The sequence below is a fragment of the Festucalex cinctus genome, chromosome 1, assembly GCF_051991245.1.
Source record: "Festucalex cinctus isolate MCC-2025b chromosome 1, RoL_Fcin_1.0, whole genome shotgun sequence".
In the NCBI taxonomy this organism is placed as follows: domain Eukaryota; kingdom Metazoa; phylum Chordata; class Actinopteri; order Syngnathiformes; family Syngnathidae; genus Festucalex; species Festucalex cinctus.
The window spans coordinates 17,410,643-17,426,737 of record NC_135411.1 but is presented as its reverse complement, the minus strand read 5'-3'; the positions used below and the strand labels follow the sequence as shown (position 1 = coordinate 17,426,737).

The 16,095-nt window shown below is 39.4% G+C and overlaps 3 protein-coding genes across 6 annotated transcripts in view; all 3 read right to left on the bottom strand.

Annotated features, from left to right (window-relative positions):
- Window positions 1-827: 827 nt before the first annotated feature.
- Window positions 828-4,982, bottom strand: LOC144016506 (insulin-like growth factor-binding protein 1). Of its 2 annotated transcripts, none has more exons than XM_077517759.1 (4): window positions 3,692-4,982; window positions 3,508-3,629; window positions 2,143-2,271; window positions 828-2,062 (listed from the first exon to the last, which is right to left on the bottom strand). In XM_077517759.1, the coding sequence occupies exons 1-4, from the start codon at window positions 4,032-4,034 to the stop codon at window positions 1,937-1,939; spliced, it is 720 nt and encodes a 239-aa protein (XP_077373885.1). In that variant the 5' UTR covers window positions 4,035-4,982; the 3' UTR covers window positions 828-1,936. The 2 variants fall into 2 exon arrangements, with proteins under 2 accessions (XP_077373885.1, XP_077373976.1); XM_077517850.1 differs by having other exon boundaries at window positions 3,695-4,982.
- Window positions 4,983-5,967: 985 nt separating this feature from the next.
- Window positions 5,968-8,968, bottom strand: LOC144016440 (uncharacterized). The gene is made up of 4 exons (XM_077517637.1): window positions 8,899-8,968; window positions 8,626-8,706; window positions 8,113-8,493; window positions 5,968-6,318 (listed from the first exon to the last, which is right to left on the bottom strand). Exons 1-4 carry the CDS (start codon window positions 8,917-8,919, stop codon window positions 6,238-6,240), a joined length of 564 nt encoding a protein of 187 aa, XP_077373763.1. The 5' UTR covers window positions 8,920-8,968; the 3' UTR covers window positions 5,968-6,237.
- Window positions 8,969-11,101: 2,133 nt separating this feature from the next.
- Window positions 11,102-16,095, bottom strand: part of LOC144017996 (adenylate cyclase type 1-like) — a 63,503-nt gene continuing 58,509 nt past the window's right edge. For 2 of the 3 annotated variants that reach the window (XM_077520062.1, XM_077520050.1), the window contains one exon: window positions 11,102-14,571. In XM_077520062.1, coding sequence (XP_077376188.1) covers window positions 14,215-14,571 — 357 coding nt within the window. In that variant the 3' untranslated portion in view covers window positions 11,102-14,214. The remainder of the gene's footprint in view (window positions 14,572-16,095) is intronic. The other variant, XR_013283319.1, reaches the window with a different exon arrangement.

The following is a 16,095-nucleotide window of genomic DNA, read 5'->3' as shown; positions in this document are numbered from 1 at the left end:
TGTTTGAACATAGTCGCAAACATGTTCGAACATAGTCGCAAATACGTTTGAACATACTCGCAAATTTGTTCGAACATACTTGTAGGCTACATGCTACAAAGTTAGCATACCTTCCCACAATGCCACAGGGTATTATTTGCGCGCGTGAGTGAAAACAAAACCCAATTTTTTAGGCATTTGGGCCACATTACCAATTCATTAGAAAATTAAGTAGACAAAAACCAGTGTTTATTTGTAACTTTTACGATTTATTATGTCTGTCGTGCATGATTTAGGTTCGTCATTTTTTTTCACTCGCGCATGCGCAAATAATACCCCGTGGCATTATGGGAAGGTATGCTAACTTTGTAGCATGTAGCCTACAAGTACGTTCAAACATATTTGCGAGTACGTACGAACATATTTGCGAGTATGTTCGAACATATTTGCGAGTATGTTGGAACACATTTGCAAGTAAGTTCGAACATATTTACGAATATGTTCGAACATACTCGCCAGCCAAAAATGTTTAGTCCACATTGGCAGCTCTATGCTTCCGTACTTTTATAACAGTAAACGCATCAATTCCATAAGGTCCTTTTGTGCTGCCTGCTACTTAATTCGACCCTAATAATAATTCCAAACATATATTTGCAGTCGTTCTCCAGAGGAAACTTGCATTACTCAGGGAGCTAGCCTGTCCAGTGCATACCACATCACATCAGTTAGCACAGAAATTAGCATGACGGTTTCTTATTAACTGCTAACATCTAATCAACATAAGAAAAAAGGCTGCAACTGCTTCGGTTTTGTAGACATTGTTGTGGTCAGGTGCCCAAAATGGTATCCAGGCACATTTTTATTGGATTGCCATTTTAACATTGAACAAGCGCACAATTTATTTCTTACAAAATACTGTTTGACGCACGTTTGCATTAATTCATTACTATTGGCTCATGTACGTTAATGCTAGGGTAAAACAGGATGTATATTTGTGCTGAAAACATTTGGGAAACCCTACTTGAGGTAAATATGTAGTTTGCATGTACAGTAAGGCAACTCTCAAAGATCTATTTTTACTTAATAAAGGCAAACGGAAACTATGCATGGTGTGTATTTTAATGTCTGTTACATTCCTTTTGTGGGATTTTTTTGTGTATGAAGATTTTGTGACTACTTTACAACAATACTTCATATTTTACTAACATTTTCTGATTTCCCAATACTATTACCTACGGTCCAAATTGCTGAATCTCATTTACTACTTTATCATTTCTGATTCTATTAGAATAAGTATGTGGTTTTGACACAAGGCAAAAACAAACATGACTTTTGCACAGACCTGCATATTTACATATGCGCATAAATAATATACAGCAACTGCTGTACATCAGTCCTGGATTACAACAGAATACATGATAATAAATATTAGAATAAATGCAGATTATGTTTAAAAAAAAAGAAAAAAAAAGCAGTGACCCTGTGGACAGAAGTGTGTGTGTGTGGGGGGGACTTTGTGGGTAACTGCAGAGGTAGACAAATGTAGAAGCTTGGATGAGCTCTGATATGTTTGTGCTTGACCAGCATACACATACTTGCGGCACGTTAAGTATCCCCCATTGAGGAAATGAAGATGCATGCAGACAATGTCAACATGTTGCATGAATGAGCGGCTGTGTTGATGTGAATGAATTGGGGGGGGGGGGGGAAGGCTCTGAAACGGGGCTTGGCAGTGGTTGTGCAGTGCTGTGGTTTTGAAGGAATGGAGTTATTTAGTCAGAAAAACAAATGTATAACAGTGTTGCCCCATTTACAATTGAAGACAGAGGGAGAAAAAAAAAAGACAGGAGAACAGTTTAAAAAAAAAAAAAAACTTGAATAAATAAAATAATTTACAATCCGGCTTCATGAAGAAGGGGAAGGTGTCCTCATGAGTGTTTGTGGATCATTTCCTGCTTCAGTGAGTGACTTCCTGGTGGCACTCGGAGTCGCCGGGGATGTCGCCGGCTCCGGGGAGGATCTTACCGTTCCACGCCGACACGCACCAGCAGCGAGCCGGCACGCCCGCCAGAGATGACTCGCACTTAAGCACAAAGAGGGGATGGTGAAGGGAAGGTGACGACTCGAGCAAGGGCGGGTCAGCTAACGCTTTCTGCTTCTCACCTGCTTGGCCTTGTAGAAGCCGTGCTTGTCGCAGTTGGGGAGGTAGAAGGTGGTGAACTTGTCGCCGAGGGTCTGCTGGGAGCTGGCGATGGCGTCCAGGGCAGAGTCGAGCTCAATGTGACAAGGACCCTATGGGGAATACAAGTAAACATCAAGCGCTAGTTCTTTCGCTACACACAAGTTTCACAGTTGCACTGATTGCCTCTCGTTTTTCTTGCGTAGCTGTTGTCGTATTTGCTGCTGAAAGTCGAGATAAAGGAGGTGTGGGAAACTTTCTGTTTTGAGCCCTCCAAGGACCAAATGTGGTGATCGTGCAGTATTCTGTTTGACGATCAAATATTTGTTATTGAATTGAATTTCTCATTGAGCGACTAAAATTAGTAGGGATGTTCAATACCACTTTTTTTTTTTTCCAGACCGACACCAGTTTAACTTTTGATCCATATATGTGGGTGCATTGCTGGTGTCTTGTGGGTCATGCTGGGTGTCTCGCCTACTAAGCTTTGTACTGTGTTGTCAAGCTACAGTCACTCCCCGTTAAGGCAAGTGCTGTCCTGTCATGCCACGTTCGGTTCAGTCCTGTCACGTCCAGTTCTGTCGCGTCAAGTCCAGTCACGTCCAGTTCTGTACGTCAAGCCAAGTCACGTCCAGTTCTGTCACGTCAAGTCAAGTCCAGTCACGTCCTGTTCTGTCACGTCAAGTCAAGTCCAGTCACGTCCTGTTCTGTCACGTCACGTCCGGTTCTGTCACGTCAAGTCAAGTCAAGTCACGTCCAGTTCTTTCACGTCAAGTCAAGTCACGTCCAGTTCTGTCACATCAAGTCAAGTCAAGTCACGTCCAGTTCTTTCACGTCAAGTCAAGTCACGTCACATCAAGTCACGTCCAGTTCTTTCACGTCAAGTCACGTCCAGTTCCGTCACGTCAAGTCATGTCCAGTTCTGTCACGTCAAGTCAAGTCACATCCAGTTCTGTCAAGTCCAGTCACGTCCAGTTCTGTCACGTCAAGTCAAGTCACATCCAGTTCTGTCAAGTCCAGTCACGTCCAGTTCTGTCATGTCAAGTCCAGTCACGTCCAGTTCCGTCACATCAAGTCCAGTCACGTCTAGTTCCGTCACATCAAGTCCATTCACGTCCAGTTCTGTCACATCAAGTCCATTCACGTCCAGTTCTGTCACGTCAAGTCCAGTCACGTCCAGTTCTGTTATGTCAAGTCAAGTCCAGTCACCTCCTGTTTTGTCACGTCAAGTCCACTTCACATGCAGTTCTATAAAGTCAAGTCCAGTTACATCCAGTCCACATCTAACTCTACCTCGAAATCGTAACAAAAACCAGGGAACACTGTATATCTATTTTTTTTCTCCTCACCTGCTGCACCAGTTTGTTGCGTATGGCGTTGACTTTGGCCTTGATGCTCTCCTGGGCGTCTTGGTTGGGTAAGCCCAGCATGTCCTGCAGGGAGCTGTGGTCCGCTTCCCCTTCAGCATCCTCTGAACAAACAACACTTCAATGAGCGTTTACGTCTTTGAGAGCGACAAGCAACTCGAACAACTACCTTGGTCTTCGGTGCAGACCCCCTGGCCCCGAGTGAGGGCATGGAGCGGCCTGGCCTCTCCGGGCCTGGGCAGGCAGCGTAGGCCGCGGGCGCAGTGGGCCGTGTGGACCCCGCAGTCGCTCCCCCTTTCCAGGGCGCAGGCCATGCAGCAGCCGCAGCCGGGCTCCCTCAGCACCTGCCCGCAGCCGACGGGGACGGCGGGACATTCGCTCAGCTTCTCCTGGGTGCAGGGGGCGCATCGAATTGGCTCGGGGCCCAACACCGGGGACGCCCTCGCCAACGCCACCGCCGCCAAAACCACGGCCGTCGCCAGCATCTTCCTCTCGCGTAATCCGCACATGTCGACTCTTTGCACTTTTCCTGCCGCCGTCTGCCCACGCGGCCGTATTTATGCATTGCTGCCGAGCGTTAATGATTGACATGCCGCCTACAGATATAAAATATTTGTGACATAGCTGCAGTAAACAGTAGGTTGACCCCGCTTGACGTGCGTGGTTGAAGGTTCACGGGGTCTGCGGTCAATATTGACTTTGGAAGGCGGTGATTGGACATCAAAACAAGCTCGGTTGGAGGGAAGGCGGTCGTTTTACTCATCAGTGAACTGAAGAGGTTAGAAAAACATTTGTCGCTTTAAAAGATGTCTCAATGGAGGAGCGAATAACATGTTTGGTTTTGTGTGCTGTTTTGACACCGAGCCGTTTTGTTCCAGTAGCCTCTTTGGTCAAAGTTCATCTTATCAGGAAAGGGAGATAAACAAGGCCATGAGACACCCACACACCAACGCACGCACCCCCTTTTATTGCATAATCCTGCCAGAGTCACAACATGTTTGTGTGAAGACGACTGACCGTAATTGGTCGCTTCCTTCCGTGTAGTATTGGTGGAAAGTGTCAGGCTTCACTTGAGATGTTTTACACTCTTCTATCCACAAGTATTACGCTACCAAAAGAAAAAAAATGTTAAAGCATTTACTTTGACCTGCCCCAAGTGAAATCAATGAGGATCCTTCCAAGTGAGTGAGACACGTTTTGGGCACGTAAAGTGGTGACACAGTGACCCAATGAATCACGGCTGACCCGATTTGAAAATCGCACCAAGATAACCTCTTCCAAATTGCTTTGTCTCATGTTAACTATAAGGAATGGGTTAAATTGATTTTTATTAATTTTGTCTGTTGAATAGGGCTGGGTTTAAAAAAAATATTTAAATAATCAATATTGAATCAATTTTCCTTTTCAGGCCTAATATTGATTCATAAAACCACAAATAAATTATTTTATACATCTGTTCTTCCCATAAATTGAATTTTAAAGGCCAAAAAAAAAATATATATATATTTTTTTTTTCTTGAAATTTACTGTTCACGTGAATGTAAAAGTACTTTCTGACATTTCTGACAGACCTGACTTGTTGCACTTTAAGACAATTCGGAATCCTTTTAATTTCTATTTATAATTACTGAATTGGATTATGAAAATATTTTCATCTCATTCTTGCTGATTTCAATGTTTGTGTTGCCTCTCCAAAATTTACTTTGGAATATAATTGTGAAGTTTTTATCATGTCCTTGACATTTATGAATAACTGATGTGCCATAATTAGTCGATATTGGACTTAACTGAAGTGCATCGAATCGGAACAACGTTGAAATCGAATTGAACTGATCTCTTGTGAATTGAAATCGAATCAATTTAGAAAATTAGAATCGATACTCAGCTCTGTTAAATATACAGCAGTTAACACATTTATTAAAACGAAAGTTTAGTGAGTCGAGGCACATGTTGTACATTAGGAAAATCTTAAGGCAAAAAAACAAACAAAAATTCTTATGCTGAAACCATATACGGAAATAATTTTCTCATCTAACTTGCTCATCAATTTACTTAGTGTAAAATCTGGGCTTGTTTATTTGAACAAAGTTATTATTCTGTTGTATGAATGGAAAATCCCTGGGTTACATTTTTAAGAGTTGATTGGAACAATTTCAATGTTAAATGGTATCCAGGGTAGGTGTTTTTTTTTTTTTTTTTTTTTTTGAGTTGATGAATCAGTGTTAGATTTACTCTTCAGAGTGTTAGATTAACTCCGCCTGTGCACCTGTAGTTTTCCATCTTAAGAGACAAAACCGTTGGCATTAAAACACTTCTTAATTTTCTGAAAATATTTCATTATTTTAACAGTGTTGCTTTAACTTTTTGCTGGTAGAACAGCAATGAGACGAGCAGGGGATTTCAAACCAAAACAATCTGAATGAGAATGATGCACAAAGAAAGGCCCATGCCCGAAAGAAACTTGTTGACTCCCCACAAAAAGTATACAACATGAATAACGCAAAGCACAGTCCAAACATCAAGAATCAGGCCGAATTTCAGCATTCACAGCATTCTGACAAAGACATCGAAGCCCAGATTAAGCGAAAGCTCTTCAGAAATTCCGCTATATTATTTCACACCAGTGTTTAGATTAATCAATATTGAAGTGAATTCATTCATTCAGATGAGGAAGAAAAAAAAAAAGAGAAAAGACTTGCACATGGTTGGCGTTTACTCAATCAGCAGTTGGTGTGTTGTGGCCTCCTCGATGTTGATCATCACATTCACCAGCCACTGGGGAAACTGCTCGTACTGCAACAGGTATAGAGGACAATAGTTAAAAAGAAAAAAAAATCTGGTTATGAGACTGATGAACTATTGATAAATTCTCCATAATCTTATACTTAGGTGAGAGGTACAGATAATAAATAGGGGTGTGCACAAAAAAAACAAAAAACAGCAATATGAGAATAATATATCGTTGCGGGCATCTTTACAATACACAATGATACAGAGGCATCAGAATCGATACGGCACAATCATATTCATAAATTTTCCTGTTGCAACCCTGATATGGAGGGCCTAGATAGATAGATAGATATAGATATTGTTACATTGATAACAATATTACTGTGCTAGCTAACAATAGCTAGCTTGCTAACTAACAATAGCTAACGATAGATAGATAGATAGATAGATAGATAGATAGATAGATAGATAGATAGTTACATTGGTAACAATATTACCGTGCTAGCTAACAATAGCTAGCTTGCTAACTAACAATAGCTAACGATAGATAGATAGATAGATAGATAGATAGATAGATAGATAGACAGACAGATGTCCTCCATACTGGCACACATTTCAACCGGAATAAACCAGAATCATTGCTAACATGAGAAGAACTACCGTATTTTCCGCACTATAAGGCGCACCGCATTATAAGGTGCACCTTCAATGAATGACATATTTTAAAACTTTTTCCATATATAAGGCTGTGGTTACGTTATGCATCCATTAGATGGTGCTGCGCTAAAGGGAATGTCAACAAAACAGTCAGATAGGTCAGTCAAACTTTATTGATAGATTACAAACCAGCTTTCTGACAACTCCATTCACTCCCAAAATTAATAAACAATTGTTTTAATATTTTCTCTGGGGTAAAGTATTAGTATTAGGTAGAGATCCAAGATGGCGGGATCTTCTGTGCATGCGCGTCACCGATCGTGCAGGGTCACCGATAGCGTCTTGACAGCGAGACCTGTTGCGACTCAATATTGATCCATATATAAAGCGCACCTGATTATAAGGCGCATGGTCAGCTTTTGAAAAAAATTGAAGGCTTTTAGGTGCGCCTTATAGTCGTGAAAATACGGGTAAACATTTTTACCACCCAGCATTTGTGCATACGCATCGGCTTGAAGGTCATGTATCGGGATACATGTGCATCGTGATACGCATCGTATCGCCACCTCTGTATAGCGAGGCTATTGTCAATATACTACCCCAAGTAATGAGTTGTCAACAGTTTGTGTAGTTTTGACTATTTCATTGAGCATTATTGCGTTTTCACATCCTATGGCAGTTAAGAACGTGAACGTGTTACTTGAAACATTACTGAGTTAATTGAGTTTGGGTTTTTTTTCTTTTCTTTTTTTTTTACTTTTTTAAGGTTAACTTTTTTTTTTTACACTTGGATAAGAGCAAGAATGTTAAAATGTGATTAAAAACATAAAAGCGCCACTAAAAGGCTTAATTTTGAAAATTTAAGTTTGGAACAATTTCATGGGTGAGTAGTTCTATAGTCATATTGGTTTTACACTTATAACTTATAATGTTCTTCTTTGAACCATCTTAAAGGTTCTATGATACAAAAGTTGAGCCTTACATGAATAGTTTTTGTTTTATAGTATTCTAAACACTCTTACACATGTATGACAGTTAAGAATGTTACTTGAAAAGGTTTGATCACGGCAACAATTGTACCCGGGAACAAAATAATTCTACTTGCTTGCATTATTTGCGTTTGGAAGTTGGAACAAACCTACTGGACTAGCATAGACATTGCACTTGAATCAGATAAGATTGGACACGTTTTATTCTTACCATGTATTGCAACGAAGATTTCTTGCGTCTGCTCCTCCTCCTCTTCACGGCTCTTTTGCGCTCCTTCTTCACTGACCATCCGGATTGGTTCCATAAGTCAGGATGAGCAGCTATTTGACCGCTTCGCCTCCTCGGCGACTCCAACTGCGCCGACTCCAGATGGTCTCGGCGAGACGTCATATATGATGAAGGCCCCCCGCTTAAGGAGCGAGACCACCGTTCAGACACGAGAGCCCTCAGTGGGACGTCGTCCTCGTCACTTCCAGACGTCGCACGTTCTTCACCATCTTGTTGGTCCGGTGGGCGGCTCGCTCCGGCTCCACTGTCCAACTCGGACTCCTCCGGGATGCGAGACAGCCTTTGATCTTGGAGTGATGAATACTATTTGGAAATTAAAGCTACAGTTGAGGATAACTGGGAATTTTTGCGCTCCAAGGTTCCTTATTGACATTCAAAACAATCAATGTGCAATTGTGACACCACTCACAAAAAATTAGTGATTACTTGCCTTACCTGCAATTGGCTGGCAACCAGTTCAGGGTGTACCCCGCCTACTGCCCGAAGCAGACTGGGATAGGCTCCAGCACCCCCGTGCTGTGTGAATTAGGAACCGAACAAATGTTGCTGGTGGCACCTCCAACCCCCCCCCCCCAAAAAAAAAGGCTTGTCTGTGATCATTAACATTAAGACAGTATACATAACTAACCTGTGTATCATTTTTGAGTGATTTCAAATATGCGTTTTGGCCCAATAACGGTTGGAGAAAAACTGCACATCAAAACTCACATGCAGTGGAGGAAGTTCCATTGTGGGACTTTGATGGCTCCCGTTTGCAGTCAAACGGTGTGGAGCTTGAAGACGGATTCATTTCAACGCTGACGCCTAATTACAAGCAGGTGGGGACAATATCAACTCAAGTCAAGTCTGTTCAATTCATTAGCGAGGTCAAGAGCGAAGGGGGAAAAAAATAGTTCCGCTATATTTAAGAGCATAAACATAAACACAATATGGTCTGAGGTGGCGTGACAGGGCAGGAAGACCATGAGCGGTGGGGGATGATGTCCCCTAAAATGTTTTCTATAATGTTATGTATGCACAAGAAGAGAGGATTCAAGTCACATTTAACTCTTTTACTGCCACAAGTTATCAAAAAAAATCTTTGATCATTCACATCATCCTTGAAAAAATTCGATTTCATCAGATTTCATACACCGGCAGTCCATTGAAAAGAGATACAATGCTGCCATCTGCTGACCATAGTTATTGACTGTTTTTGATTCCACAACCTATTGAACAGGCAGCGCTGGACTTAGATGTTGCACTGCCCATTGATTTAAAAAAACAACAACAAACGAACAAAAAAAAAAAAAAAACGTAATTGATGCCATTTAACGTTTATGGCGGCATATATCTTGATTTTACGAATCGTTATTAACCGTTTTTGGCAGTCAAAGAGTTATGTGTAAAATGAATGTGTTCTATTGATGGAAGGGGCTGGAAAAAAAAAAAAAAAAACAAGTGTGTTGAAATCTTGTGTACATGCCAGTAAGCAGGTTAGATTGGCTGCTGGTGGGTGGTGGGAGGAGGGGCGGCTTGTTTATGAAATGTCATTTACCTTACATTCCCTCTCGTTGCTTCATGTTAAGCGTGCGTGCCTGTGCCTGCGTTTCAGCACCATCCTGAAACAAAAAGCTTTTTGTCTGGGAACTCATAGGTTTGTTTGTTTGTGTTTGTTTTTAATGGTGAGTCACAATGTTCGGTAATAACAGAACTTGTTATACGTGTGCGTGCGTTAATTTGGAATTAATGTCAAGTTTCTTTAATGTCACAATTATTATTTTTTTTAATAACTTACTTGCAAAGCCTGTACTGGGGGAATTCCAGTCGCAACGCAGCAGACGCGTCCTTGTCAAAATTTAGCAGTAATACGTTGAATAATAATTCATATATTTGTGGAGACTGGGGTCAAGTTGTATTTTACAATTTTAAAAATGTGTGTAATTTCACAAGTTACTTCATGTTAAAAATTAGATAGTGCTTAACTCCCAGCCATTAGATTATAGCTAAGTTTAATCAATTTTCGAAAATCTATTTAGAATAGTGAAGAATTGAGCTTTTTTCCAACATAGCCCTGGTTGATCTCCATTGCTCTGCTGCCACCTGCTGGCAATTGAGAGGCTGCATCAAATCCTTCTGTATGCTCTAGCATTAAAAAAAAATACATAAAAAAAATGTATAAATACATCTTTGGGACACTAAAAACATTTAAAAAAAAACTTATTTATACGTTTTTGGGAGCAAACGAGTTAATATGAAAAAAATGCACTGAGCTGTCACAAACGTCTTACAAATGCAATTATGTCATCTAGTGGCAGAAAAAAGCCCTCAACCCAAATCAATATCCCACTCTTTTTTTTTTTTTTTTTTACAGTACATTATCTTGTTAATTTTAACTCACTGTGTCAATGACTAAAAGATGCAGCCATATTTCTTTTTAACATTTTTCCCCACATATATGTTAAGGGTATGAAAAGTTTTTGGACATTTTATTGTACATTTAGAACAGATATAAAATTATTGATTAATCATGAGTTAATTATTGAAGTCATGCTATAACAATTACAAATGTTAATCGCCTGACACCCCTAATAACATATATATATATATATATATATATATATATATATATATATATATATATATATATATATATATATATATATATATATATATGAGAATATATTTTTTTTTAATTTTACCTGTTCTGTCACAATTAACATAAATTTCATTTTATTTTTATTTGTGCCTATAACTTCTTCATTATAAGACAACTGACGCAAAGGTCCCATTCACGTTCCGTTCATTTAGTCTGCGTGCAGACAAATGCAGATTGTCAGACGGATGCTTGATTGTTTCCTGACTACTACTGAGGTGCTCTTGAGCAAATCAAGAAAATTTTTCTCCTTAATTGTGACGCCACAATCTGTCATTATTTTATACACCAATATTGTCTTTATTACAAAATATTCAATAAACCATCTTTACACTGTACAAGTTGTAACATAGTTTACAGGTGTTTGGATATTTACAGAGAAGAACATAAAAGAGTATGACCTGCATATCAAAGTAATGATGCGTAAAAAGGCAGGTTGCAAACACGGTGAAGCTTGACATGGAATAAGGCAGAAAAACATGACGTATATATTATACACAAGTGCAGATATATACTCAAGATACAGCTGTATGATGTACAGTGGTATAATTATTAATAAATTATTTAAATCCCAATTTACCACAAAATGCGATCCAAAACATTTATAAAAAAAAAAAAAAAAAAAAAATCCTGACATTTTTTTTTTCTTAGCCATGTTTCGGAAAATCAGGAACAGGTGAGTTTTTTTTTTTTTTTTTTTCATGGAAAATGGAGGATAGAATTCCAAAGAACTGCTGAACTGAATGTGGCGGTCCACTGGATAGCTAGAAGTGCAATGCGGACCACCATTCTTTCAGTGGCTGCTTGTGTTATAAATGTGTTGTAAAGTACGTTTAATTTTGTGCAGTTGTGTGCTTTAATAATGTCTTTACATAATAGAATGTGTCAGAGGTTTTGGGAACCCCTTTTTATCTGATAATAAAACTACATATCTTTATTAATCTGGGATATTTTTTGGAGTGGGTTGATTTTTGTAAGAGTTCCTTTATTTCACCGAAAAAAAAAATGATTTGTTGGACTAAACTAAAAAAAAATTTAATTTGTTACATCTAAATTTTGTAGTTTTTCCTCGTTATATTCATAATTTGGTTGAAAGCATCATTTTCAATGTAAAGGGATTACACCACAGTATTTTAAGCCCTTCCAAAAGTTAACTATAGGCATATAATGATTACATCTTATCTTTGACTCCATGGTGATGTCATTTTTTATGAAATATCAGGTGTTTTGCTGGTTAGTTTTTTTTATGCGGAAGTAAAACGCCCGGTAAAGTGAAACCCCGCCTCTCCCCATGTGATTGCCACGCCCCCGGCGAGCCGACTGCAGTCTGCTGTTGTAGCTCTGAGTTTGAGCACTCCTCTGAATGGCGATGCAACTCGACGCAAGCCGATTGTTCAATAAACATTTCAAACCTTACCACAAGAAATCGTGGAGGAAGAGGGGAGGAGAGGGAAATAGAGAGAGTGGCTAAAAAACAGGCTGGTTTCGAACCAGTGACTTGCTGCTTACAGAGCAAGCAAACTAACCACTATACTATTCATTCAGTTAGAGTGAATCATGAATATAATCATGAATATACTGAGAAAAACTAAATAAATGTAGCTAACAATTTACAGCTTTTTTTTTTTTTTTTTGTCCAATGAATCATTTTTTTCCAGTGGTTGAATTGCAAATATATATGGCCACCTTTGGCCCACTGGCCTCATGTTCCCTACATGCATGTTTTTTTTTGTTTTTGTTTTTTTAAAGGGCACAACTATATGTTGACTTCATTAAATAATATACACAAACCTGTCCGGAGAACAGGTTCTGAGACGTATACAGTGGAACCTCTAAAAGTCCAAAGTTGCAAAATGAACGTTTTCCACTTCAATTATGTGTTTTGCTTGTTGTTTGGCTTTCTCTTCACCTGGCATAAAGTCATGTGACATCTTGCACATCGGATGAAAACTTTTGCTTTTTCCCCCAGCAACACTTATTCCAAAGGAAAGGGCATTACTGCTTATATAAAAGAGGGGTAACTTTTTTTCCTACTCTTTCACAATGAGTTAAGATTGTTAAACAATGAGACGTAACTACGATGTAAATCACATTCTTGTTTGGATGGCTTATTATTAACAGGGCTAAACTTTTTTCCCCACTTGTGTGACAACTTGACCTCTTATTTTGGACCATAATCCTTCCTATTTTTATTTAAATACAATCAAAATACCAACAAAACTAAAGCCTCCTTCAGTGACTTACATTCAACCTGAGAAGTTCCACTGTAGTTTGTTTCAGCAAGGGGTGGAAATATAAAAAGTACACAGTAAATTCTGTAGAGTAAATTTGACTCTATTTAGAATGGGACCAAATATACTCAGTTTTAGAGTCATATTTACACTTGGAAGAGAGTAAAATAAATAATTGGGGAAAAAAAGGTCATTCAAGGCTTGAGGAACGAACTCACGACCTTCAGCTCGTGAGACTGACACTCTACCACCTGAGCTATGCCCCTCCTACTGTTTGCTTATCTCCAAGAAAAACAATGTTTTTGATCCCTTGGAGTTAGGAAGATTCCAGCTGACACGAGCGATATACTAACACACGGCAAGAGCTGCGTAGCGCAAACAGAAGATCGTGAGTTTGTTCCTCAACCCTTGAGTGACTTTTATTGTTTATTTTAGTCTCTTCCAAGCGTATATATGACTCTAAAACAGAGTCTATTTGGTCCCACTCGAAATAGAAGCAAATGTACGTTGGAGAATTTACTACTATTGGTATTGGTACTTAGTATCAGTGACTACTCGAAATGGTATCGGTGTGAAAAAAAAACAAAAAAACGTGGTATCAAACCTCCCTACATTTGAGCTTATCTGATGGTGTTTGGAAGTGTGTGCTCATCTCGTCGACGTCTTATTGAAAACCTCATTACTTTGGTTTACTTTAAGGGTGAATCATACAAGTGTCAGCTTGTAAAAAACATGCACCAGTAATCATAAATGGGTCTGCAAAAATGTTACAAATGTCATTGTGCCGTCATACACACACACGCATGCTTAGGCGCACCATAAGAAACACTGTGTGACAACTGTAAATAATACAATGCATCCTTGGCATCATTAGAAAGACGGTGCAAAAGCAATAGCAAAATCAGTCTGTTTTTTTGTCTTTTTAGATAAATGCACATATTATAGAATATCATCACCTGCAGAGGATTTTACCTGCAAAGAAAGGTTGGTGTGTCTGAGTGGCAAGCAGCTGATATTCCCCTTAAAAAAACAAACAAAAAACAAACAGCAAGTATGATTGTCTGGACTCATTTCCTGAATGAGCGTCGCACCTGCAGGAAACGCGCCGGCCGGTCTCCATCTCGGCTCTTCTCTGAGGTGGCACGCTCGTGTTTGTGTCTACACCGCAGCATCGGCCACGGCGGCCACCGCCTCAATCTCAATCTCGCTCACGTGGACATCCTCCTCCTCCTCCTCCTCACCCACCGCAGGCACGCGGGAGGAGGGCAAGCAGGCGGGCTGGCTGTTGGGGGAGACGCTGCCCAGGTTGGCGGGCACGCTGGTCTTGCCGCAGGAGTGGATGCGGCGCGCCAGGCTGGCCGAGCGCACCACCGAGGAGGTGGTGGCCGTGCCCACGCCCTGCACCTTGCCCTCCAGGAAGTACGTCAGCATCTCGCCTTTGCCCTTCACGCTCACTTTGCCGCGGCACACCAGGTCGTAGTCGGCGCTCAGCAGGCGGTAGACCTCCTCCGTCACCTGGGTTCAACGTGGGCGGAGTTAAGGGAAACGAACGGGGAAAAAAAACAAAAAGAGAGAAAGTATTTTATAATAATTTGAACAAACTTTAATTAAAAAAGAAAAAAAAAACAACTTCCACACTTTTGATTTGTGTCATATTTGATACATCCGGTCACAATGCTTTAAATTCGTACATTTATAACTGTCAAAAATATAATAATAAAAAGACATATCAAACATATTAGTATAGTGTTCTTTCGTTTATCGCGGGTTCATCTTTCGTGGCCTTGTCAATCGCGGATTTTTTTACAGCGTGCTTTCTTTCTTCTTTTTTTTTGACATGGTTTTTGGTTTGTTTGGTCCGACGGGGGACATACGGGCATCCGCGGATTCGTCTCGTGAAACCTTTCCAACTAGGGATGTCCCAATCCCGATCACATGATCGGAAACCGAGTCCCGATCTCGTCATTTTCAGATGATTGGTATTGGGCAAAAATGATCGGGGATTTCATTTTTGGCAATTTTGTTTTATTATTATTATTATTATTATTATTATTATTATTATTATTATTATTATTATTATTATTATAGGGGCTCCAATGCAACAAAAGCATCCAGAGGTAAACATATTGCCAAACAAAATGTTTTATTTATTTTTATTTATTATTTTGTGCACTTCTGACGGCACCCCCAGAAATTATTGGGATGGTTTTGTTTAAAAAAAAAAAAAAAAAAAAATTGGAAGCACATTTTTTTTTTCTCTTTGCCAAGGTATCGGATCGGGACTTTGTATTGGCAGATCCTCAAAATCAAGTGACTCAGAGTCAGACTCGGGTGCAAAAAAATGTGATCGGGACATCCATATTTCCAACATGGTCTGTCCCGTTGCTCCACGACATTGCATTCCAGAGATAGAAAGTATATACTGTGCTGTATAACAAGTAAATTAAAACAATAACATAATTGTAATGGAAAAAATGACTGTAAATGAAAACAAAAACAAATGATGAATGAAAAAGCATTCATAATAAACAGAAAAATCATACCAAAACGAAAAACCATATAATAAATGAAAAAAAATATATACTGTGCTGTATACTATAATCTGTAAATTTAAAAAAACAAACATACTGAATGAAAAAAAATGAATGTAGATGAAAAAAAGAGCATATAAGATGAATGAATACGCATTTATAATAAAGTAAAAATCATACCTAAATGAAAAAACTTATAATAAATGATAAAATATATATAATTGATGGGATTTATTTATTTATTTATTTATTTTAATTAACATGGATCTCCATTATCGCGGGTAGTTTTTGGAACGTACCACCCATGATAAACCAGGCAGGAACAGTTTATTTCCAAAAATCAGAAAGAACATTTCCCACTATTAATAAGTTGAAGTGTCTCTCCTTTCTCAATTGGGGCAATCTTGCAAGGTCGCTGGAAAAGCCATCAGCTGGGTGACACTGCCCTCTAATGGATTATCCGTGCAATGCATGTGTCAGATCATATACGTCAGGGTTTTAATGGGAA

What these genes read in the sequence shown, in the direction of transcription:
- LOC144016506 (XM_077517759.1), bottom strand. Translation starts at nt 4,034, where the DNA reads ATGTGCGGATTACGCGAGAGGAAGATGCTGGCGACGGCCGTGGTTTTG. An exon ending in GCAACAAACTGGTGCAGCAG is followed by an intron (nt 2,272 to 3,507) that starts GTGAGGAGAAAA and finishes TATTCCCCATAG; the next exon opens with GGTCCTTGTCACATTGAGCT. An exon ending in GCTTCTACAAGGCCAAGCAG is followed by an intron (nt 2,063 to 2,142) that starts GTGAGAAGCAGA and finishes TTTGTGCTTAAG; the next exon opens with TGCGAGTCATCTCTGGCGGG.
- LOC144016440 (XM_077517637.1), bottom strand. Translation starts at nt 8,919, where the DNA reads ATGGAACTTCCTCCACTGCAT. An exon ending in TGGAACTTCCTCCACTGCAT is followed by an intron (nt 8,707 to 8,898) that starts GTGAGTTTTGAT and finishes TAATTCACACAG; the next exon opens with CACGGGGGTGCTGGAGCCTA. An exon ending in AATCTTCGTTGCAATACATG is followed by an intron (nt 6,319 to 8,112) that starts GTAAGAATAAAA and finishes TACCTGTTGCAG; the next exon opens with TACGAGCAGTTTCCCCAGTG.